The sequence below is a fragment of the Bactrocera oleae genome, chromosome 2, assembly GCF_042242935.1.
Source record: "Bactrocera oleae isolate idBacOlea1 chromosome 2, idBacOlea1, whole genome shotgun sequence".
NCBI lineage: Eukaryota > Metazoa > Arthropoda > Insecta > Diptera > Tephritidae > Bactrocera > Bactrocera oleae.
Window position 1 is genome coordinate 20790941 of NC_091536.1, and position 26102 is coordinate 20817042.

General features: G+C 34.5%; 1 protein-coding gene across 1 annotated transcript; it reads left to right on the forward strand.

Annotated features, from left to right (window-relative positions):
• Positions 1-533: 533 nt before the first annotated feature.
• Positions 534-25275, forward strand: Csk (C-terminal Src kinase). Its single transcript, XM_014240338.3, has 9 exons — positions 534-2038; positions 17267-18249; positions 18310-19115; positions 20356-20575; positions 20648-20916; positions 20990-21151; positions 21231-21426; positions 21540-21626; positions 21764-25275. The coding sequence occupies exons 1-9, from the start codon at positions 586-588 to the stop codon at positions 21941-21943; spliced, it is 4356 nt and encodes a 1451-aa protein (XP_014095813.2). The 5' UTR covers positions 534-585; the 3' UTR covers positions 21944-25275.
• Positions 25276-26102: the final 827 nt, after the last annotated feature.

A 26102-nucleotide genomic window follows, 5' to 3' on the forward strand; every position in this document is an offset into this window, starting at 1 on the left:
TAAATTTATAAATGAAATTGTAAATTGAAGTATGTGCTTTGAAGTTGAAAATATTAATATAAAAGAAGATAAAAAAACAGAAGTAATAATAATAATAATAAACAATAATGCCAGAGCATAACATTTCGTATTTAACGGTGCATTTTTTTTGACAATTTTCCGCTGTCAGAATTGTAGCAGTCCATTCGGTTTACGGTTTCCGCCTACAATCGGCTGTTGACCTTAATTTAGTGAATTGCTGCTAATATTTTGTTTTGCAATTGTTGTAGAGTTTGCCTCTTAAGACTTATATTGTGCGGCTAATCAAAAACGAAAATGTGACAGATATAAAGAGTTTAATTGACAGCAATAATATTATTGACATACACATATGAAGTGAAGCGCAAAAATGGGGTTTCATTAGGGTGCGACTTAAAAATTTTAAAATTAGAAATAATTTAAAAATTTTGCAAACTTCGCTTATAAAAATCGTTTTGAAAAAATGTTGAAATGTATTTAATTTGTTTACTATAAAATATATAAAAGATCTGCACTTCAGATAATTTGCATTTTTTCGCTAACTTTCTTAATTATGCGGTTTAAAACATGGTGACAACAATAAAAATCACTTGTGACGGTGTATTCATACAATCCAATTCGTATCTTACGCCTACAGCGTCTGACAACCCTGTTGCGCATCATCGTACGCATACAAATAATATTGCGCAACATTTGCCCACGTCTCAAACATCGCCATCAACAACAACGACCGCAACGTCATTCGCCATATGTAGCGACGATCCAAGCAACTCGGACACTAGTTCCAACGAGTGTGAACACACATTGGGGCAGAGTTTCAGACACACAAGCTCACCAAAAGTCGCACTCATATCGGCCACAATTAGCAGCTGTAAAAATATAAACAACAACACTACATTTAACTCCTATTCCTCCAACACATCCTCATCCTCTTCGCATTCATCATGCAACTCGAACGCAACGCAGCGCCAACGACGTCAGCGGCGCAGTAATTCCGCCAGTCCACGCGATTCATTCAAATTCATAACGCCTACAGCTGTTACGTCGATACCGCACAGCAAAGCGGTAGATTGCCGTCGTCGCTATTATTATAGCGGCACTGGCAACAGCAACATTTATTGGTGTAAGCAGGCTCTCATCGGCAGCAATCGTGGTAAAGGCAGCGCTGGCAGTTGTGAGCATACTAATAGCGCACAGAAGCGGCGCGCACACACCGCTGAACATGCGACGTTAACACGGAGCGCCAGTAATATTACGCCGCATAAGGAGTTTCGAAACGCGTCCCCGTCGACTACAGTAGCGACGACGGCAGGTGTGGCCAAAGTGGTGGCGGTACGACGAGAAAGCAATGAACAGCAGTCGGACGGCGACAAAAGTGGCAACCAAAAGAGTAATATAAACAGCAACGGTGACACAGCACTTGCGTTTGCCGCCTGCGAAAAGGCACACACAAATTTTTATTACAGCGCCAACAAACCACCAATAAATAATAACTATAATGAAGACACTGATGTTAACGGTAACGGTGGTGGTGACACTCCAGTGAAAGCCGTAGAAAGACAAAGTGACAACAAACAAAAATTCAATCAAAAAAATAAAAGCGCTAACTGTAGCGTGTTTACTACCAAAGTGAGTTCTTCTCCAAGTTCTATGTCAGACTGCAATACGTCGCTGAATTCCAATACCAACTCTAAGCCGAGCGCGCTTGTGAAATGTGTGTCAACAAAACGTGTATCGCCCAACGGTAGCGTATCTTCTGCCGATACAACACGCCTCTTTAATTTCCTACGTGCAGCGCGTAAATTTTATCGCAGTGCCGCGAATAGTGATCTAGTAGATGGTTGTCAAATCACCGCCGATATAGTGGATGGTGGATGTGCGCAACAGCAGCAGTCAGAGCCGTTTAGGCGTCGTTTTTCATTGGCGGCCATCAACGATCGTCTGGAGATTGCAGAATATAATAAGACATCAGCTGATGCTTTTAGCCAAATAACGGTGTCTTTAAACGATGATTGGTTTGGTTAGTATATTTAATTATTTCAATATGTTATTTTTGTGTTGGCCTTTAAAGGTTATTTCTCGAACTGACAGACGTTTTGTCAGTAACGTATTGACCAACGCCAACTGCCGAGCATTTATAAAGACCACGATCAATGATGACAGTGGTTGGTGTTCCAGGTGTTTGTTAAAGTAGGTTATCTCGCTTGTTTTTCGTTCTTAAATTTTTGTTAGACTTTATGCCAAAGTTAGTTTCGATCTGACTTTCAAATTTTTTAAAAAGACACTTTCAATACTTCAGTGATAATATTGTTACTCTAAGAATTAATCTCTAGATTTTAATGTCAAAAATTAATCTCTGAAGCAAGAGAGTCGATTTCATCGAATTACATTTCAGCTTTCCACTCGGAAGCTCGTTTTTGTATTGACAAAATATGACAACAAATGTGCCGTAAACAATATTCAATTTCAAGCATAGCCCTCAAGCCTATATAATACTTTTCTCTTCGGAAATTCTTAATACCGGTTGTTTGGGAAAATTCTAGATTACCCGACACGCTGACATATAGAGGTGAAATATTTCGTAATAGAACTTGTGATATATAACTGTTTTTAATTAGTTTAATTTTAACTGCTTTTAATTAGTTACATTTTAACTTATTTAAACCAAACCATATTACATATGTATGTATGTCTTAAAAATGCAACGCAACTCCATGTCAGTGAAATATGTACGGTGTTATGAAATGCCACCACACACGTTACTCTTTCTATCATACTTACCATCAGTGATCTGGCTATTAATGTTAACTTTGCCGCCAGGCAAATGGTTTATACAACTGCTGCTAATTATTGTGGCATAACGCACGCAAATACATTTGTACAATACCATACTATAATTATTCATAAGCAAAAAGCAATTACTTTTGCCGCTTGTGAGTTCATTAAGGAAGACTCACCGCTATGAAAATATTATTAAATTATAAAATATATAAAAAAAAAAATAATGTTTTTTCTTAAAATCTCTTTTCTTCTCATTTTTAAATCAAAATACATTTCGAAGTAAAAGATTTTGCTTATTTTTGGATATTATTTAGTTGAAATAAAATTTCTTCGCTTAAAAAATTTTGTATCTAAGACGAAATTATGTTTATTTAGGAACTGAATAATATCCAAATGGAACAATTATTAGAACCACAAATAACGCATACATAACCTAAAAATTTCAAAGTTAAAAATACAGAAAAGCATCATTGTGCGCTTGATTTGAAAAATGTTTTAATCCAATACTTGCCTGACTGTAGAACTACTTCTTATATTAGCTTTAAATCAAAATGTAATGTTCTGAAAGCTCCATCTATTTCTTTAAGGTCTGCTTCTAATAATACTATAGAACATAACTGGTAGACCAGTTGTCTGCAGAAGTTTCGATTCGTTATTTGATCTGTTATCATAGTTTATATCAAGATTAATTATGTCAATAACTACTTTGAGAAAATGCCTGCATATTGCATCATTTGCAACCCACACTGTGTCAGCAGCCTTATACTCTCACCGCTCCATAGATGCAGCCAGTGGACTCCACCAACCAGCAGCTATTATTATACATCCGAAAGCATCATCGCTACTTGCAAACCAACATCAACAAACGTAATATTAATGTATACAACTAGGTGATTTTTCCATCTACATATTTATGCTTTTATTACTGATATATGTGACAGTTTTTGCGTCCATTTGCATCGTTTGACACACTCTTGCAATGAACAAAAGAGGAAAAACAACAAAGCGGCACACAAGTGGCAACAGTTGACTCGCATGCCACAATAATTGTCATATAAAATTTTACGCAATGCAAAACTTACTTTTTTTCTACACGCATACGTCACCACAAGTGATACTATGTCTCTGTAACATTTACTCGCATGCAGTTCTATGCACATCTACATATGTATGTGTGTGCGCATTGTTTCGTTATTATTTGCAGTTCATTGGCTTTGTTGGTTTGATGGCTTCATCATCGATATCAGCGACTTAGTTGTTGTTGCTTTATTTACTGCAGCACTGTTGCCATTCGGCAGTTACCAGAAATATATATATATAGCATTGACAATACCGATACATACATGATACAGTTTATATTTCTAGAGTTACTGTTACTGTTGCAAGAGAAGCCAATCACCTCCCTCCTACTTTATAATGACTTAGTTGTTTACCCAGTTATGACTAGTGACTTCTTCAATTACCACCGCCATATCGCATATCATATATTTATATACATGCATACAAGTATATGTACATATGCATATATTAAGCGTTCTGATTCTTACTTTGATCTGTCGCTGATTTGACTTGACTTAGTTGTGGAATAGTGCGAATCGTCAATTGTTATGTGCCACCTCCTGACTAAATTCTAATTCTGTTGTAATTATTATGCATAAATATATAGTATACGAGTACAATATGTACTTAAGTATGTTTAAAAATAAAAAGCCAGAATAAACCACGAAAAATACCTTCAAATTTAAACATTTATTTAAATACTTAATCTAAAGGCTATGGATCACTAACGATTAGAGTTCAAATTCTGCTTCATAGAACGTAGGAATTAAATGCTTATATGCCATGATATAAGGAAATTTTGAGTTTGTAGTTTTGTAAACACTCCTCAGAACTTTTAAATCAAAACCCATCATTTTTATTTTTTACAATTCGTCGAAATGTTCGTGTGCTTCAAATTGCGGTTTTAGAATTTTCCAAAAATATTCCACATAGGTAACCGTTTCATTTGACCTTTATAGTCACCTCGAAAACGTTTTGTAAGTACTGATGTACTTGAAAAGCTCGAATTGTTTTGATGAAAATTTGTCTTCGTAGATCGATGAAAAGCAAACATATTCCTTCACCAAATTGTAAACCACGATCTACTTGACACTCGCCATTAGCTAAAGATGCCACAATATCACGGCACATTGTTATTGCTCATACATATAATTAAATGTGAATTATAATGTTAGTTAGTAAAATTTTCAAACGTTACTAATTAAATTTTCTTTTTATTTGCTTTTCTTTACAGGTAAGCAATTCAGTGAAATGTAAAATCTAAGAAATGTATGTGTAATTAACCAAATTATTGGAATAACTAGAAAGGTTTCTGGAGCTAAAATGAGGACAGTCGAAAAACTTTTACTTTCGTTTGACATTTGTTTACAATATTTTTTTTTCTTGTGCATTTAACCCATTATAAATTTGACTTTTATATACATTGACATTATAGTCAATAGTCGGTTTAATATGATATAGTTAAAGAATTTACCATGTTATTTTATGCTTGCCTAAAATAAAATATTTGGCCCTTTTCTATACCGTATGTATGAGATAGAGTCGAAATATCGTTGAAATTATATGCATCTACCCAATGAACCATGATAGACTTATAGGACCTTACAGACTTTATTTTTTCCCATCGAATTTTGGAAAAGACTGCAATACGTGATTCCTATTTCTGATAATTGTAAGCGATTTTTGGAAAGCTATTACGATCACTGCTTGTTGTGCTTTCTATTGCAAGTGCATATGTATGTAGGTATGTTAGTACTTATTTGGCATATAAACTTATTGGGAAGTTGCCACTTTTTCTCATTATTGCTTGCTTACAATTAGCGCAAATTATTCACCCTTTACACGTTTTCGAGTCTCACGGAACTTACACATTACAACGCTGTCGCGTTCAGTACTAAATTTAATATTATAACTCATATATGTACATATGTATCTGTAACAAAAAAAATTAATTATGTGGAAACCCTTATTCATACACCAGCAGACAGCTATAATGAGTTGTGTAAAATTCGTAAAAATAAAAGCAAAATTAATTCATTCATTTCATGTCAAATTTATGCACCGCAAGCGGAATCTGCATTAAATCGAAATAAGGAAGAAAGAGCAAAAATAGCATATAATACAATTAATATGTACTTTTTGTATTACATTTACTTATTTGCAACGCAAAAGCAAAAGCAACAACAACAAACATGCATAAGTTTAACGGCTTTCGTTAGCAAAACATTCTGCCGCCAAGCCGAGCACCGTTGCACACCGTTGCATATCTACCGGAAGAAGAGTAGTGAGCGAAAACATTTTTTGCAACACAACATACGAGAACGTGAGAACCTTTGACAGCAAATGTAACAACACGAAACACAAGCAACACAACAAACAATAGCGCTCTTATATATACAGTGGTTGTCATATATTTGCGGATATTCGAACACAGGGTATATTAAGTTTGCCACGAAGTTTGTAATATCCTGAAAGACGCGTCAGAGACCTCAGAAAGTAATATATAATCGATCAGTCTATATATATGCAAACTAGTGCCTCAGTTTTTGAAATATAAATCGGAAATTTTGCACACGTCCTTTTCTCCCCAAGATGGTGCTCATTTGTCGGAACCACCGATATCGAACCACTATACCATAGAATATATCTGCTATACAAACTGATCGATCAAAATCGAAATATGTAAATATATTTTTATACCCTTTTATGCTATAAGAAATGGTTTTTTCTTCTTTTTTCTTCTTTTTTTTATTAAATTATTACTTATAAAGCATGCTGCCGGGTCAAATTTTGAAAAAAAAAAGTTTTATTATAAATCGAATGCAAGTTTCAATTAATGATGTAAAGATTTTAAAAAAATGTATGTAAAATAATTATTACATCTCGGAAGTATTTGCTGGTGTTCCTAAATATATTACCACAACATTTCTGTATACATTTATCAGTATGTGTGCAACAATGGCAACATTTGCTTTCGCTGTGATGTTGTTGTTGCCCTTTAAATTAAAATATTGTAGTGCATACATACAAATGCTCATACATGCATAGCTGTACTTACCAGTGGCATGGAACCACAGGTATTTACACAATATGTGCGGAAAAGCTGATGCCGCCAAGAAGAAAGATGATGTGAAAAGTTGCAGCCCAGCAACGTGGCAACTCATAAAGTTCAAACAATATTTGCACTTTCTTCTTGCTCTAGATGAGATTGGTTTTTCATTTCCAAATACGCCTAGCTTCTCCACAGCGACTGCCTTATGACCACGAACGTCAGCTTGCAAACTTTTCAAGAAAGTTGTCTGAGGAAAATCAGTTTCACTTTGAGTGCAACAAAAAGTTGGAATAAAAAAACAATACAATACTATGTAAAATGAATGAATTTGGTTGTGTGTTGGAATGACTGAGAAATTGAAAAAGGGCCGTACCGTTGTCCGCTTCAGCTGATGCATGCGATTCCAATGAAATGTTGCGATTACTTGCATATTATACCACTTTCAATGTTCTTTGCCCACATATAGTTGCAACGACAAAAACCACAAGAATAACCGCTAAGCTAAGCAAATACCTACCACAAAGAACGGATGAAGTTATTAAGACTAATTATCGCATGCATGATGTAATTGCTTTTATTGTTGTTTTTACTTGATTTAACAATTGTAGATTGTAATTAACTTTTACTATTTAAATTAATAAAAACTAAAGGTGATGCAGCTACTTATATTTTGTGAGAAAACTTGATATAGGTATATGATCATATATTACATTTATTTGAAACGTGGGAGGTCCCGTCAGCTACTGAAATACTTGTATATATGTACAAATGTATGTACATCGGATCAAAATTGACCCGGACTGCCAAAAAAACATTTTCGCGAATTTAAAATATGCCCCTGTGGCTCAATACAAGCATGCCAACAATTAATCCAATATTCCATACACTTGTTTTAAGCCTCAGCTGGGATGGCTTCAGTACATTTTATTAACTAATTAACATAAGTAGATCAAGCTTCCCACGAACTTAAAAAAAGTTGTACTAATCTAGAAAAAAAATGTATCGATCCGTTTACGCGCCTAGCTTAGATGTGTCGAGTCAGATCTGATGGTATGTATATACATGTACATAATGCCGCTGTTGATGGATTGCGAAATGAAAACTTTTCGTTTTCGTGTAGAAAATTGTTTAGAGTGTAATTTGATCTGCTAGCCTATTGAGATCATGCGGGTGTTACTAATTTTTACGGGCGCGACGGGGTCAAACGTGCTTAAAAAAAGCAAAAAGCAACAAGTGTATGCGTTAAGAAATTAAAAACTCATTTGAGAATTTGAAGTAAAAAATATTGGAATTCGTGCGATTTATCAATATTTCGTAAATTAAAATTTGAGAAAAAATTAAAAATAAAAACGAGCGCTTGCTATGTAACGAATTGGCACTTATGTATTCAAGTCTTTCGCATACCATATTAAAATCAGCGCTCGGTCCTTGCTCTCTACCCCCGCTATAACGCCATTGCCTGCTCCATGTATTTACCAAGTACTTAGCGAAATGATAGGCTATTACAGCAGTGGCCGTAAAAAAACAACAAAAATAAATAAATATATTTGTTAACAATTCATACGCGGTATTGCGAATGAGCGCCCAACAATTCCCTATCCTACAATTTACTCCACGCACAGCAGCGTAATTTGATTGCCAAATCAAATAACTTACAAGCAACAAACCAGCAAAGACCGCCCGACATGGCCGAACCGTACACTCAACCGTTCATTGGCATTCGCGTAAAGTAATCAGGCTGAGGTGGGTTGCTTGCGAAACTCCAGCGTGTATGTTCGTCCGTTGGGTGCTACCTTACGTGTTGTCAGTTTGTTTACATTCATAAATTTGTGTTTATGTGCGTGCTTACTTGATCAGCCTTTTTATTTCTTGCTTTAATTTATTTACACTTTTTAATTTAGTGTTTTCTTAACTTTCTGTTTTATTTTTCTGTTACACCCGTCCGGCATTTTTCCCATTTTACGTTCGATTTTCGAAATGTTACACTGGCTTCACATTAAGTATTTGTTGCCGCAAGTGATCTTCAAGTGGGTAATAATGATTTATTTGTATTATATATATGTATGGGTATAATTCGTGTGCGAATTCTTCTTTATCAAGTTTTCTCTAGTGACGATTAACGCTAAAATTGTATCGCTGGCAGCACTGCATAGGCGTGTCGATGTTAATAAGTGAACATAGAAAGATGTTAGACAAAATCGTTTGCATTGCCTTTTATGCCTCAAAATAAATAACGCATTGCGAAATCAAAATTGTTGCCAGATTTTAAAAGATGCTAACCATGCTTCAAGTAAATAGGTATAGGGATGTATATAATATATATTTGGTCAATGATTTTTCAGTTTCGAAACCAGAAAAAAAGCCACAAAGAATAAAATTTGGCGAATACGATGGCTAACAGATTGCTCTCGTTTCGTATTTGGCCAAAAGTCAGTCATATTCATGCTAGAATGTGATGGCGCATTCAAGTCTTTTGGTACGAGTCGAGCATTGACACGCTTCATACCCAAAACTTTAACCAAAATGTGTTGAGTCGAACCATAAGAGATGTTGAGATCCTCTGATATCTCTGTGATGCCAATCAAAACCGAAGTTTTTAAAGCACTGTTTCTATAGTTTTTTCAATACTATCGGCATTAACAGAGGTGAATGGAAGACTCGCATGAGGCAAGTTTTCGACGAGTTCAAGACCTTCACTAATTGCTTTGTGACAATCAAATACTTCTGTTCGTGATATGGTAGACTACCCAAAACACTTCTGCAACATTTTAAACGAACGAGTCCGTGATCGTGATTCAAAATCGTTTTGCCAATCTAGAAAAAAAAATTGTATCGAATGGGTTTTTAATTTAAATGGGAATTTTATAAATAATAATATGTATAAATCCCTCTTACGTAAACTCAATTAAAAATTTCAATTAAGAACATGTCTGTGTTTAATTTGCGTGCAAGATTAATTTCTGTCACTTCATTTTCCATATACCAAGAGTGGTTGAGTTACAATCACTTATCACTTGATCCCAAGAGGAATATAATCGAAATTCCGCAATCCACTCGCCGCCTGTCAGTGTTCAAGTCATTAAGTTAAGATATTACAGCTCATTTTCATGTTGCGTTGCACAGTAGCTTTAGGATATCTATGTGTGAGTGTGTATTTACATATGTAAGTGCGGTTTCATATAAAAAGAGACAGTGATTCGATCAAATTTCTAATTAAAATTTTAAATGAATGCGAAGCGCAACAGTAATTGAGCAACAACCATAAGAAAAGAAACAAAAAAAAAAATAACGCAAAATAGCAATAAAAACAACAATGGTGGCTACTGTGCTTGAATTTGCGGCGATCGCTTTTGCATGCAAATTAGTTTTCACCATATTTAGAAGTTTGAGATTGCAAACTAGTGTGTGTGTGGCTGTCGTAACAGCGTTTATAGCGAAAATATGACAATGAAGGGCCATAGAAAATTTAAATGATGCAAATGTGTCTATGCGTGTGCATGCATTCATATCGGTGTATCGAATTGCATTTTTCAAGATTAATTATGGAATACTGAGTTGATGAATCAATACTTTATTGCAAATAAAATGAACACAAAAATTGCGATTGTTATTAATTTTGAAATATAGTAGATTTTCGCTAAATAATTTAAAAATAGTGTCCAAATATTTGGAGAGAAATCTAACCTCACTCCTTCAACTAAATAAGTATTCGTTCACTGAATGGAGCACAAATTTTATAAATATATTCTCAAGTTTCTTTAACTGATCATCATTTTTTCTCTCTTAAGGGAAAAAGTCCATACATAAATAATTTTCTCTAAAATTTCATTAATGTTCTCAAAGGCAAGTCTACATATATTGTAATTTCTATTTGCTGAATGAAATTTATGTAGAATATTTTATAATAAAGCAGTTGAACGCATTAAGTTTACATTTATTCACACTTGTAACGAATTTGCTAATTTCTTAAATGCTATTTTTGTATTTTAATTATACAACTATGAATTTTGGTTCTCAATTCATTCCAATGTCATGACTTTGAGTTCAATTTGCAGACTAAGGGCCGTTTTCTCAATACCTGTTTAATATAATCCTTAACCGCTAGTAACTTAAATGGATGATAGCTTCAACTGACAGAACCGTTTTCACCAAGTTATGGTTAGCTGACCTACTGTAGTTCTATTATTGTGAATGTGTGACGAAAACAGTTCACAAATCTTGCATTGTGTGAACGTCACAAGCCATGTACATATGTGCATGTTCAGACGAAGACTTTTTGTGCCCCCCCAAGCGGTTTTCGTTAACGAAGGGATGACGAGGAAAAACGAAGATACCATATGCATATTTTATGTGAATGCAAATATGCTTAATAAATATTGATACTGAGTGACAAAAGAATCCCCGTCTGAACTCCGTCTATGCCTATAAGTTTTACAGCTGCCAGTTGTCATTTCATGTTCTGGTTAAAAACAAACCAAGACTCCTTCTTTCGGTAAAGTTTACCAGCACTTAACTGACAAATAGTTGCTAACCAGATTTTGAGAAAACGGCCCTAAATTGAATTAACTGCCACACTTATGAACTGTTCTGCGTGTACTTATACACATACATATGTATATGTACACATAAATTGTTCGAACGATTGTATGTACCTACTTATGTGTTGTACCGACAAGCGTCGAGCTTAAATTCACACTTCATGATGTACGTGCGAATGTAATTTATTGTACTCGCGCACTTGAATGCGATGCACTAAAATATGGCGCTGACTGACTAACTGACTCTTATTTTTAATAGCCTGGCTCCAACAATGACTCTGAATTCGTCAGCGATTCTGACTCATCACACGTTTACGATATTTGCGTATCAGAATGGAAATAAACAAAATAATTTGTCGTTGAGTTATAAATTAAATTTGAACAAAATTAATTTGCGATTTTTTTTATATTTTTCTCACGAAATAAGTGAGAAACAAGAAAAGACGTTAACATCGGTTGCACCGAAGCTATAATACCCTTCACAAATAAGTATCAAAACTCCAAAAAAGTGTCCATTCAAGAATTTGATTTTGATCGTTCAGTGTGTTTGGCAGCTGTGTATGTATATGCGGATCCGAACAATTTGTTCGGAGATTATACCGGTTCGTTGGACAATAATGCATGCCAACTTTCGTGAAGATATCGTGTTAATTAAAAATGTTTTCCATACAAGAACTAGATTTTGAACGTTCAGTTTGTATGACAGCTATAAGCTATAGTCGTGCGACATCAACAGTTTTGATGAATGAGCGGCTTTTTGGGGAGAAATGGATGTGTGCTAAATTACAGATTGATATCTCACAAACTGAGAGGCTAGTTCGCATATATACAGACAGACAGACGTCACACTGTAGTAATATATTTTATATAGGGTCTTCAACGTTTCCTTCTGGGTTTTACAAACTTCGTGGCAAACTTAATACACACTGTTTAGGGTATAAAAATGATTGAAATACGTTTTGTCATGAGAAGGCATAAAAGTGGAATTGGATATCACGAAAATTACATAATGCGGGCGGAAACCTTATTCTTAGTTGCTTTTCACGCTTTACGTTCAACCCAACAGCGGTTTAACTTATTTAAACACCGTAGTACATACATACATACAAATACGTATACATACATATGGTATGTATGTATATACATGGGCAGTATAAACTCCCTGGTTTGGGCGAAAACTTCATTTAAATTCAAATTCCCATACAAAGTGAAGTCAACGAAGCGGAAGTTCACAACAAAACATAAGGCAATCCACCTAACTACCTAACCAAGCAAACGAGCAACCAGCCAACCAAGCAGTCATCCAACTAGTCAGCGAGTTACTCAAAGCCAACAACAAAGCTGTGTTTAAAAGCTAGCAAAGCTTTGTAGCACCAAGCAAGCTGAATGTAAACGACAGGCGAATGACACTGTAGAGGAATCAACGCTGGCGCTTCGTAAGCTGAAGTGCCTCTTATTCTGAGAGTGCAGTTTAAAAAGTTTTACATCTTAGTTTCTTTACTATTTACTATTATTATACTCTTGGAACATGTTGCTGCAGAGTATTATAGCTTTGTTCACCTAACGGTTCTTTGTTACATATATATGTACATAAATGATCAGGATGACGAATAAGCTTTTCCATTTGACGAGATATCTTCATGAAATTTTGTATGGGTTATTGTCTAAGGCAACAGTGCAATCTCCATCTTCGGATTGAGTCATTATGTTGTTCAGATCGAGTCATTATAACATATATTTTGAAATTGTGGGAAACCGCTTGTTTTTTGAATTTTTTGAAGTTTTTTAAGCTTATTAATTAATGTAATACACAACAGTTAGTTTTACAATGAAACATTAATATTATATTTGTAGCCTGAACAAGATATATAAAGTCTGCAACGAAATTTTGCACATGCCCTTTTCTCCCCAATAATCTGCTAATTTTTCGGACCATTATAGCAACTGCCGAGGGTGTTAGAGCTTCGAAGCAGCCAAAATTAAGGTTTTATTTTTTTCTCAATAGTATTATACCTACAACTGCTCATCAATATTAACAAGTCTATTAAAAGAATACTATATTTAAATACAAATTTTTAATAAACCATTCATCACAAAAAATATTATTTAGCATCAATACAATCATTCCAAACACTTGTTATAACCCTTCGGCCGGAAAGGGGCTTGGTAGCACGTTCTCTAGTGCGGATACTTGAGTATCTTAAAAATTTCAATAGTTACTCAACATTAATGTTATTTGAAGTATATGTATATTTTTATTTTCTGACTGAATCTTTATTAAATAACTAGAACATCCAGGTCATGCATTGCTGTGGCTAAGATATAATTAAATTATATTTGAGTAAGTTGTTTAATATAGTAAAAATATTATTATCGAAATTAATTTTGGCATTTTTTGCCGTCAATATAGCCCGATTACACAGCTAGTTTTAATTTAAGTTATTATTATATTTTGTTTGTCTGGGAAAATACTGCCAATTAATTATTTCTTTCCGTATATAATATCCGATTGTAAATAGTATTTTGTTCATGTGCTAGTAATGGCTCACTCTTTGCGATAATTTTAGTTAAATTGCATGGTCATATTGTTAATAATTCAATATCATTCATTATATTCCAATATGTTTAATTAAATAAAAACAATAACATATCAGCAGTAAAAGAAAATGTCATTGACAGTAAAAAATTAAGTTTTTTTTTAATTTCCGATCGCCATCAAACCTTACAGGATCACTCGCTGGCCAACTTGAAGCTCCTCCGAAAAATTTCATTGAAATCGGTCCAGCCGTTTCGGAGTTTATAAGAAACATACGTACAAACTTTCTCTTTTATACATATATAACAACAATCAACGTTGATAATTGGTTTATTATTAATTATTAATTACCAAGACCATTATTTTAATAATAATAACTATCCTATCATTTAAGTTGGACCAAATTACATATATGTATATGCCAGAGGCTCAGTGACACCCAAATGCTAAGCTCCTTTGCATTTTATCTATATACATACATATTAATTTAATAAATCTACTTCATCATTATATTCATGATCATTATCTGCTCTTAATTTACTTTTTGTTTTCAAGATAATAAAATGCTGACTTCGTAAAATAATATGTGCAATTCACTGGCTCTGCTTCTGCTCAGCTTTTCAAGCTGAGTCAATCTTCTCAAAACTACATATTTTTGCAGACAACAGCATAAGCATCTGCACTTGTTCCCCCCAAAAATTTTGTTCATGCACTTAGTCTTATGAGTGTTCTTACAGTGCGATATTCCAAATATTTTTATTTTTCAAGCGACTATTATGGGTAAGTGTGTCCATAAATGCGACTTTGAACAATCAGAAAATTATGTAAAGATATTTCAATATTTAATTTTTTTTAAGAATTACCACCAAGAGAAAATTTATTTAGAAAATTAAGTAATCGGTCCCTCTGATCTGTCCCATCCATTCTCATTTTGAGTTAGTCCTTTTAAATTGTCTGAACTGAACCCATATATATATAATTACACAAAGACTGCTTCTAGTAGAGACCTGCTACAATTACAAAAGTTCTGTGGTAAATTCTACAGTACGCTGTCGTACGCGCTAAATACATATGAAAAAAAATAATATGGTCACACATTGCCTGTTTCATTGGCTAGCACTTATTCACTTGGTTGTGCATTTAATGCAATTAATCACTTGAGAATTGTCAGCTTCTGACCTTGACTTCATACACTGGACGCATGCGCTCGCGTTAATTTAACAAGATAAACACGACAATGAACATGAATGTACGCGGCAACAACGAGATGGCTGAGGTGGATGAGTGTTTCATATGCGTTGATTATAGAATATGAATGACATAACTTTAGTATTATTACACTTTGAATGTAATATCTCTGTTTATGTGCCTGTAGTTTATAATAGTTACTTGAGTTAATATGAATCTTCTTACTGAAGAAGTTCTCTCATTATTTTTGTTTTTATACGTACATATACCATATGTATATGTTATCAGTGTCTAAAGGAAATATGAATCACATTTGCAGTAATTTAGTTGAAGAACTAAAAGACAATGACCTAAGCTTTACATTTCATTATTAAAACTCTCATTTACATTCCTTAAATTGGCACTCAAAAGATAATCATATTAGCGGATATGGTTCATATAGAGAACGTCATTCTTGACGGACTAACAAAAAACTTAATTCAATTTTCCATGCACATTTTTATAAGCCTCGATTTGGATGGCCTTCAATCACTTCAGCGAAGTTTTGATTTTTCGATTTTGATTAATTTTTGATGCGCCATTCTCGCAAGATTGTTGGACAATTTCGACTAGTTGTTTAGTCACCAGTAATGCGTTTGATGAAAGATACGTTGTCAAGTATCTCTTTTGCGACCTCTACTCGACGTCATTTTTACAAAAGATTCACGTCTTTTGGTACGAGCTTCATACCCAAAACATTAACCAAAATCTGTTAAGTCGATTTATAAAATATGTTGAGCTCCCCTGCTATCTCTGTGCTGCTAAGACAACGATTTTCAAGCTCTGTTTCTTTAACTTTTCGATGTTATCGACATCAACAAAAGTTGATGGACCAGTCGCATGAGGCAAGTTCACAACCTTTACTGAATGCTTTGTGCCACTCAAATACTTGTTTTCGTGATAAAGTATACTCCTGCAGCATTTTCAACGATTAGGTAACCGTGATTATATTGGAAACACAAAATTTCAAGCAAACTCGTTATTCAAAATTTTTTTTTTCAGCTGGCGATCAAACTTCACACAAACATATAAATAGTTGCATGCGCAGTTTATATGGGTCAGTCCGAGACAAATTTGATCAGATCGTAGATAAATATATATTCTCATATTTGTGATTTATATATGTGGGAGTTTAAAACTACCTTTCTTAACCCAGAAGCATATGTGAATGTTAATCAATATTGCCTGTCCAGATCCGCCACAGTTCGAAAAACGCACTATTATATCTGGTGAGGACAGGATTCGATTAAAGCTTGAGTAAGGGATTAATAAACTTAATAAATATCAATTATACTTCAAATTATTAATTTTATGTGGTTGTTAGCTACCGTGAAAGCAGGATCATCTATGCTCCGCAGAATATTAAAATCGATGTTTGCAAACAATGTTCTAAACTATCATTCATTTATCTTACATATTTACCACCTAGCTGCCCGTCGTACACAAATAACTACATACATAAACACAAGTTTGACAGACAGTCTATTCATTAAAAATGCTACGCTTTCAGCTAATAAGTAGAGTAAATAGAATTTCAACAAGCGTATTAATTTGAATTCATTTAAAATTGTGAATCAAATTGAAACTAAATTGCAAGTAAGAAAAAAATAATAATAATTGTACATGAGAATAACAGTAGCATAACAAAAGCGCAGAGAATTTGCATTTGAACTTGAATTTTTATTATCACATTGCTATTGCGCAGCTCCCATCTGTGGGACTGTTTGTCATTGGCGCGGCTGTGAGACGGCAGTCGAATGACTGAAAAGCCACCAGTTGGTAGTGTGGCTTAATTTCAGTAATATTTGCTATCGTAAAACGTAAAATATTGTTGTTTTCGGTTTTAAAATGTTTGAGCATGTTGTGGTAAATTAATGAAATAGAATTATATTTCAACGAAAATGTAAAATAAACAAGCAATAAAGACAAGCTTTACCTTCGACTTATAAAGTCTTTAGAAAATATGTGATTTTATTTCAGCATTTCCAACTAATAAAAAACGAATGACTATTTGTACAGTCCTTGAAAACTTTATCTTTTATTTTATATTTACAGACGAGGACGCTTTAATTTTGAAAGAAAATCGTCACCCAAAAGGCTACAGTAAGAATCAGCACACGTTTAAGGAACTGCAGGCGCAGATAGAACAACAACAATCCACCGTAAGTGGTTTAAAGCACACAAGTAATACACCAGCAGCTACTGCAGCTTCGAATTCCCGCCGTAGCACTAACGAAATAACAGCAACTGCCGCAAATACCCCAATTCCAACAAACACTAGAACACCAACGACCAAAGTAACCTCAGCAACTCAGCAAAAGCCAAACACACCTCAAATCAAACAACAGACAGTGCAGCAGCTTAAACAGGGGCAGCAATTTAGTGGCCGCAATAGCAGTCACAATAATAATAAATATAATACTGCTGCGATAGAGTATCACAACAGTGTCGAAATTTGCGGTGAAGCACCAGCTTCAAAGAATTCCGCCACACTTGTTGGTAGTGCCACTGCGGCAACTAGATTAGCGTGTACACGTACAACAACTGGTGTAGTGACAACGCCAGCGACGTCAACGGCTGTCACGCCGGCGTCGTCGTCTGCGTTCACACCCTCGCTAAAAGCGAGCAATATAAAAGTGATGCACAGTCACGCCACCGCGACCCAACATAGCGGACAAACAACAGTGGTTGGTCATCATCGCGGCTTCTCGCAACCATCTGTGACAGTGGCGGCCAATTCAGCAGGCGATCCATGGTTTTTACAATCCACCGGGCATCAAATGCCGCCCACAGCGCCTTTGCGACATAATAAACGGCCCGCGCCGCAACCCAATCACGCTAATAGCGTGGGAGGCGCTGGCCTAGGAATTAGCGTTGGCGTGGGTGCAGGCGGGGGTGGTGGCATTGCCGGTGCGGGGAGCGTCGGTTTGGCGAACTCTGGCGGCGTTGGTGCCAGTTTGTTGCATCAGCAGCAGCTGAGTCAGTCGCAGCCACACATTGTACCGCCGAATATTCCGCCGCATCATCACAACAATGTGGTAATTATTGTAGCAAATATTAGTGTGAATTATTCTAATTTTTTTGTTTATATTTTTCAGAGTCAACATCACAACGCAATCCATTTGTCCTCGCATGCACTCAGTAGTCATAATTTAATATCGACCGCGGTTGGTAGCAATCATTCACCAAAATCACCCAATCAACAACAACAACAGCAGCAGCAGCATCATCATCAGCAGCAGCAACAACAACAACAGCAGCAGGCGTCACAATTGACCGGCTCCATGCCACAGCCGCATGCACATGCACACGTTTTGTCCACCTTTGCACCAACTACCAGTAATTGTGCGTCCACGGGTGGTGTGACAGCCGCCGCGGTGGCCGCCGTCACACAACAACAGCAGCAGCAGCACTTGCAGTTGCTGGCGAATGCTTCCAGCAATAGTAACAATAATTTGATGTCGTCCTCATTGAATGCGGCGCAGCATAGTGCCGCATTATCGTTACATGAGCGCGGCTTACCACCAAAAAGTAGCGCCATTGTAGCCGGTTTAGGCGTCGGTTTGCATAGCAGCAATATGCTGTTGCATCAATCACAAGCACCCACATCGCTTACGAGCAGCCAACAGCAAACGCAATCGGCGATATCGCTGAACACTGCTGGCGGCAGTAGTAGTGCTGGTGGCGGCGGTAGTGTGGCTGCTGGTTGCGGTAGCTTAACTGGCACAAGCATGTCAACATCCTTGCACAGTTTCGATAGTGGCAGTTCGACGGGCAATGCCTGGGCAAGTAATGCTAACGTAGCCGCGGCAGCGTTGCACTCACCCACTAACGCTTTAGGAGGCGGCAATCAACACCATTTACAACCTCAACGCAAATGTGAGGTTAAACTGAACGCAATGCCGTAAGTAATGCAATGCAAGCCAATCGACTTAGGCACATTATTATTGCTATTGAAATGACCGGTAGAGCCTCAATAAAATATAAGTTAATTATAATTTGATTATGGCGATAAGTACTATTATAAAACCAGGCTAAAACAAGCCTCGGAAACGACTCTACCCATAAATCTCTAATAACGCTCTTTTATTAAATTGATATGAACTTGATTTGAATATCTACGAGTATAAAGGGGCCACACGTCAACCGTTTATCTCTCCCCCTTTATCTGTATTATGTCATAAAAGGAAAAGTGTGTCTAAGCATTAAGCATATGTGTATTTTATTGGTTTTGTCCAATATATTGCCATTTAAGTATGTATTTATATATACATACATACATTCATCAAAATTTATATATAAAACCTAGGATCCTGTGTATCTAAATATCACATGGGCACTATAAAAAAAACACGAGTTATGTAGCTTGATTTTTATTCTCATTCCAGCACATTTGACTTATCTGACTCACTTTTCAAAATTAAAAATACTTTATTGTTTTCTCTTAATAAATGAAAATGTAACAATTTATTATATCGTAACTATAAATCTTAGCTGTTGAAAATTTTTGTTTCTGTAGCTGAGCAGTTTTAGATCTCAACACTTAAGAAACTCTTTACCTATCTTTTTGAAATCCGGCAGTAGGTAAGCATAACTTGCTACCGAGGGAGCAGCCATATGTCCGCTCCACTTATTTGTGATGAGTTAAAAATATGAATTTTTCCACCAAATAGCTGAAACATTTAAACAACACATACAACTTTTATTTTAGAAACGAAAAATCACAATTATCTCTGCATTTATATATATTGCAGTTAACAGATAGTCATTAATAATTCTTTCCTATCTCCTTATCTTATCAACAATAATAGTATACGTAAACGCAAAAACATGTATACCGTATAAAATCGTTTCTACTTCGCATTGAGGCGTCAGCTTCCTCTTTGGTAGGGTAGAATACCAAAATGTCCAAGTCAAAAGTAAGGAAATACCTGAAACGCGATCAAAAGCAACAAGAATCGCTGTTAATTGTCTTCCCGTATGTAAGCCAAGTCTAATGTTGTCATTATTGTAACAACATTTATTAACTACTGTTGCTACGAGTTTTATGCCTACCGCTTATTTAATTTACGTTTCCCAACACAAATATGTCCATAAAAAATATTGTTTTTTTTTTCTCATACTTAATTTAATGCTGCGATCAGTTGGTTCCATGGCAGCATAACACGCGACGAAGCCGAACATCTGTTGCAACCACGCGAAGACGGTCTCTTCTTGGTGCGTGAATCGACGAACTTCCCGGGCGACTATACGCTATGCGTCTGCTTTCAGGGCAAAGTGGAGCATTATCGTGTCAAATATTTGGGCAATAAACTAACCATTGACGATGAAGAGTATTTTGAGAATCTGGGGCAATTAGTTGCGGTAAGACTGCGGGCTTAATTTTGAATTTACTCACTTCAATTTTATGCACTGACTATTATTTCGAAATTGTAGCATTATGAAGCTGATGCCGACGGCCTTTGCACACAACTCATCAAATGTTTACCCAAACAGGGGAGGCAGGAGTTCTGCATTAACTCAAAAGATTTCCTTGATAAGGGATGGGTCATACCGGAGGCTGATTTGCAGCTACGCGAAAGCATTGGCAAAGGCGAGTTCGGTGATGTGATGTTGGGTATACTGCGCAGTGAAAAAGTCGCCGTTAAGATGCTTAAAGATGAAGGCGCAGTGCAAAAGTTTTTAGCGGAAGCCTCCGTTATGACGTATGTCTATAAAAAAAATTATGTGCAGGTGTGTGCATTTAACACAAAACTATTTTGTTTTTCTACTCAACAGTACATTAGAGCACGAAAACTTGGTAAAATTCATAGGATTGGTGTTCACCAGCAAACACATCTACTTGGTAACGGAGTATATGAGCAAAGGTTCGCTGGTCGATTATTTACGTTCGCGTGGACGGCAGCATATTACGAAAAAGGATCAAATCAATTTTGCCTAGTGAGTATGCAATGCAAATCATATATACATAATTATATTATATAATATTAATGTTATATAATTTTTTTGTTCTGCGCAGCGATACCGCCTCCGGCATGGAGTACTTGGAAGCTAAAAAAGTCGTGCATCGCGATTTGGCTGCACGCAACGTACTAATCTCCGAAGAGTGTGTCGCCAAAGTGTCCGATTTCGGTTTGGCGCGTGAAGAATGCTATAATCTGGATGTTGGCAAATTGCCCATAAAATGGACGGCACCTGAAGCGCTCAAGAATGGTGTATGTAAAAATTATTATAGTTTTATTAAGTAGTATGTAAATAATATTTATCTAATTTAAATAACATTCAACATATACAAGCGTTTACACAATTTTCACATTTCTACTTTTAGCGTTTTTCCAACAAATCCGATATGTGGAGTTTTGGTATTTTGTTATGGGAAATCTACTCATTCGGTCGAGTTCCTTACCCCCGCATAGTAAGTATTCATGTTTTAACTTATTCAAGGTTTGTTCCAAAAAAAAAAAGATTGAAAAGCCTAAAACAGTTGTTATTGCAAATCTTGAGAGTGGTTTAATGCTTCTTTTTATATATATATTTTTTTCTATAAATTAGCCCCTCAACGACGTCGTCAAACACGTTGAAGTTGGCTATAAAATGGAGGCTCCTGAGGGTTGTCCCCCCGAAATCTACGAGATGATGCGTCAGGCGTGGGACTTAAATCCCTCAAAACGTCCAACATTTTCCGAACTGAAAGTTAAATTGTTGCACCTAAAGAACACTACACCAGCGTGAGAGCATAATTGCAATGTACTACGAGTGTAGGGTGTGACAGTCAAACAAACTGCAAGCAGCAAACATTGAAAACAATCCAATCCAATCGAAGTGAGCAACTTAATTTACCAAGTAATAAACACATACATGCTATGATATATATATATATATATATCTATATTAATATATATACATATATATATTTATGAATTATGATTAATATTATTTAAGGTTAGAAACACTTAGGCAAGGGTAAAAATTAAAAGAAAAGGACATTTATTGGTAAGCATAAACTTGTAAAATGTTAGGTTTCAGCAATTTATTTAAAACTTAGTATTTGTTTTTATTTGTAATGTTTTTGCAATTTAATTAAGTTGAAAATGTAGAAATAAGCTGGGTAGCGCACTTTTAAACGGTGTTATCGTAAATACCTATTGTGTAATAAAAGGAAAATGATTGCGCTCGATTCACCAATGCACGTGCGTACCCGGTGTAAATTGAACGATAGCAGCTAGTTGACAAATTAAATGCAAATTAAAAATTTAATTTAAAAAATATATCAAAAAGTAATAGTATAGAACATAAATATAAAATTTTGTCTAGTTTTCATGATTATTTATATGCGTATATTTGTTTTTAGTTTCTAATTACAATAACTCTGTTGTACTACAACACTATTTACTACTACAATATCACTATTTAACACTGCTGCTACGACAATTGTATGTTAAGTTTACTTACGTTATTTATATGAAGACACATTAGCAAACACACACACACACTATTTGTTTAATAATTTTTTTATAAATATATAATATTAATGTGAACCTGTGGACATGAATGTAATAAAATGTTAGGTTGCGTAAAATCTTTTGTTTGTAGAGAATATGTGAGAATAATTGAAGTGGCGACAGGAAATGAGCTAGCTAGCAGTTCACGTAAAATTAAACAATAGCAGGGATATAATGACTCGCATATTCGCACATAATGGTCACACAAACGTATAAGTAAATAATACAGAACTTTTTTCGTAATTCAAAATAAAAACAAATAAATTAAGTAAAAATTAAAAAAGGAGTGTAAATCACAGAAGTGGCGATTCAGCTGCATTCCAAAACTAAATTATATTGTATATACAAATATAGTCTTGCTTAACAATTATAATTATGCGTCAATTTGAATTTTATGCTACAACGATAAAAATATTTTCATATAAAATTATTGTACAATTTCTATGTATAGCTGAACAACGCAAAACCATTTCAAACTTCGAAACATTTGTGCTACATGTGAATAAGCACATATTGTTGCCTTAATTTCAATATACTTAAAAATTTGTTTCGAACTGCTGCTGAACGCTACCTAGCTGTTTATAAATTTATCTGCTTGGGGTTACCACTAATATCTTTAAAAAAAAAAAAGGTATTTACCATCAATTGTCTTGTCTCTTCGCTCAATTTATACTCATATAACGCTGCTTTTTTTGTGTATAAATGCGTTGAGTGAAAAACTATTTAAAACATAATTTTAACTAAGTTGATATGAATGCAGTTAAGTAAAATATATTTATATTATGTAAAGAGTTTCTAACAACAGCAAAAACCACACACATATACATATTTACACACAACTCATCCTCATATCATGATCATACAAAATCCCTATTTAACATTAATTAATTATAACATTTATGAAATTATAAAGGTTAAGAGTATGAATGTATATGTACATAACACATTTCATTTATATGCGCGTATTTGTTGAATTGTTTTTACAAAAGTTTAAATTCGGCAATTTAATTAGTGTTCCAAGTGATGGTTTGGACAACAGAAGGAATTTCTGGCAGCGCAGATCTACATAATGAAAAAATTCTTATTACTGTTCTAACTATTTGAAAACCTGTTATAGCAAGCTATTTTATGCCACATGCAAACACAGATACACACTCAACATAGGATTAATTTCGCAGGCAACTTCTCTTATAATGCATTTCAAAATAATCAGATTGAATAATTACGGAAAAGATTTAAAAGTGAAAATTAAACTACTCGTATTTACGACTAAGCAATAGCGTTACATAAGATTTGCACTTGTCATGATTCCGTAACGTTCTACACAATTTCAAACTATAGTAAAAGTTGTATTCTTATTAATATTGAATATTTTGTTTAGAACAAATGCAATTGATTTATATAAAAATATAATTAATAATTACAACCAACTAATGTATTTCATATTGCTTTGCTTCTTTTGATCATTACATTATTACTTGATTTCATGCCCATTGTCTTACAATTTATTTCATAAATGTTCACTACACTATAGATTTGTTCCGTTGCTCCTTTAATACGAGTAAAATCTTTGAATTCAGCATTTAGCCTTTAAAATCGGTAATATAGACATTTTTAAATATACACATATGCATAAATATGTAAGTGATCTTATGAATAAGCAGCTGCAGTCATGTTAGGCGGAAAGTAAGTTCTGTATTGATAATATTTTATGCGAAGAATGTCTACTTTCCAATATCTGTTATATTTTAAAATAAAATTCTTCGATTTTTACCTTTCAGGTACTTTTTTGAAATTTGCATTTACAGTTGAAGTATTTGCAAAATTTAAGTACGCTTCTGGATCGCATTTCAAATAAAATAGAATATATTTTGCAAAGAACAAACCGTAAGCATACGAATAACCAATAATTCAAGCAGGGCCCAAAGAGGATTATCTAGAGAAAAAATTTCTTTAATTTTACCATATGTGTATTTTTTGTTAACATGTGCTCGAGTTCATATATGATAACTTGATAATGATCGGGTCAAGCAGCTAGAGGAAACATTATGCAGATCTTAAAAATGTTTTTTTTTTTTTTTATTGATCTTGACCGCTGAGAAGTCTGCAGTAGCATAATTTTAAATTATAATATTACATGCAATTATTGTAATAAAATGATTGTAATTCATAAAGGCAGCAACTGCAGTGAATTGTTGGAGAAAAAATCGGCAGCAAATTTTTGCGGAGCAGCGTGTCTGTGCACAGCTTAAAAAAAATAAGTAAACATTAACGCTCAGACCGTTACGACTCTCTTTAATTATTATAATTTAAATTATTATTTAATTACGACAATCAATTGCATCTGTTCACAAAAACTAAACTAAAACTATTTACTATCTGTCAAATGTCTTTATTCATTAGCACTCTTAAAACAAACGGAATCTTTAAATTTTTGCCAATTGAACGGTGAAAAAATTGTATTATAACCAATAACAATAAAATACAATATAAAAGTAACATGTTCACATACCAAATATATGTAAGCATCAATACAACATTGCTTTAGCGAGTGTGTGTAGTGCGGTATCGGAAAAGCGAGCCAAATGTGCACGAAAAGCAAACAAAGAGATAAGTAAATATCACAGTAAAAATCAAGAAAACATTGCATAAACAATAAATATATACCTATGCATATATACATATAATATATATGATATACAACATTTGTGGAATACTTAAATAATAATTAATACAAACCTACATGAATACATAGAAGTACATAGACATTTATAAATTCATATATTACATATATATATATACATATATACATACATACACTATCATAATAATTCACTAATTGTTTAATTAATATTAAATTAATTGATTAGATTATACAACTAAAACAATAATACACAAAATAATAACTACAAGTATATTCAATATGATGACAGTGACAATGTGAAAAATTCAAATAAATTAAAACAAACAAAATTGAATAAAATTTGTTTCTTCTTGTTGTTGTTGTTGTTGTTGTTGTAGCGGCAGAGTTCGGCCGAGTTAACGGTCCTTGGCCGGAATAAATCCGGATCCGTTCCGGTTACGTAGAGCCAACTGTCGTGGGAACGACTTGTTTCTTCTTGTCATGGAGCACTCTTGCCCCATTGCTAGTAACTTAGTTATCATATACGAAAGACCCAATCAGCGGGTCGGGTGTTTTACTACATAGCAGAAAAGCTTTATTTTTTCCAAGTTAGCGGTCAATACTAAATCTTCTATTCTATTTCTAGTCTATTACCAGTTACTTAAAGCATTATGATCCACTTTCTACTTATTTACGAGTAGATACATATGTATATTTCCATTTTCATTGTTGTTATATTTTCACAATACAAGTAGATGTATGAACT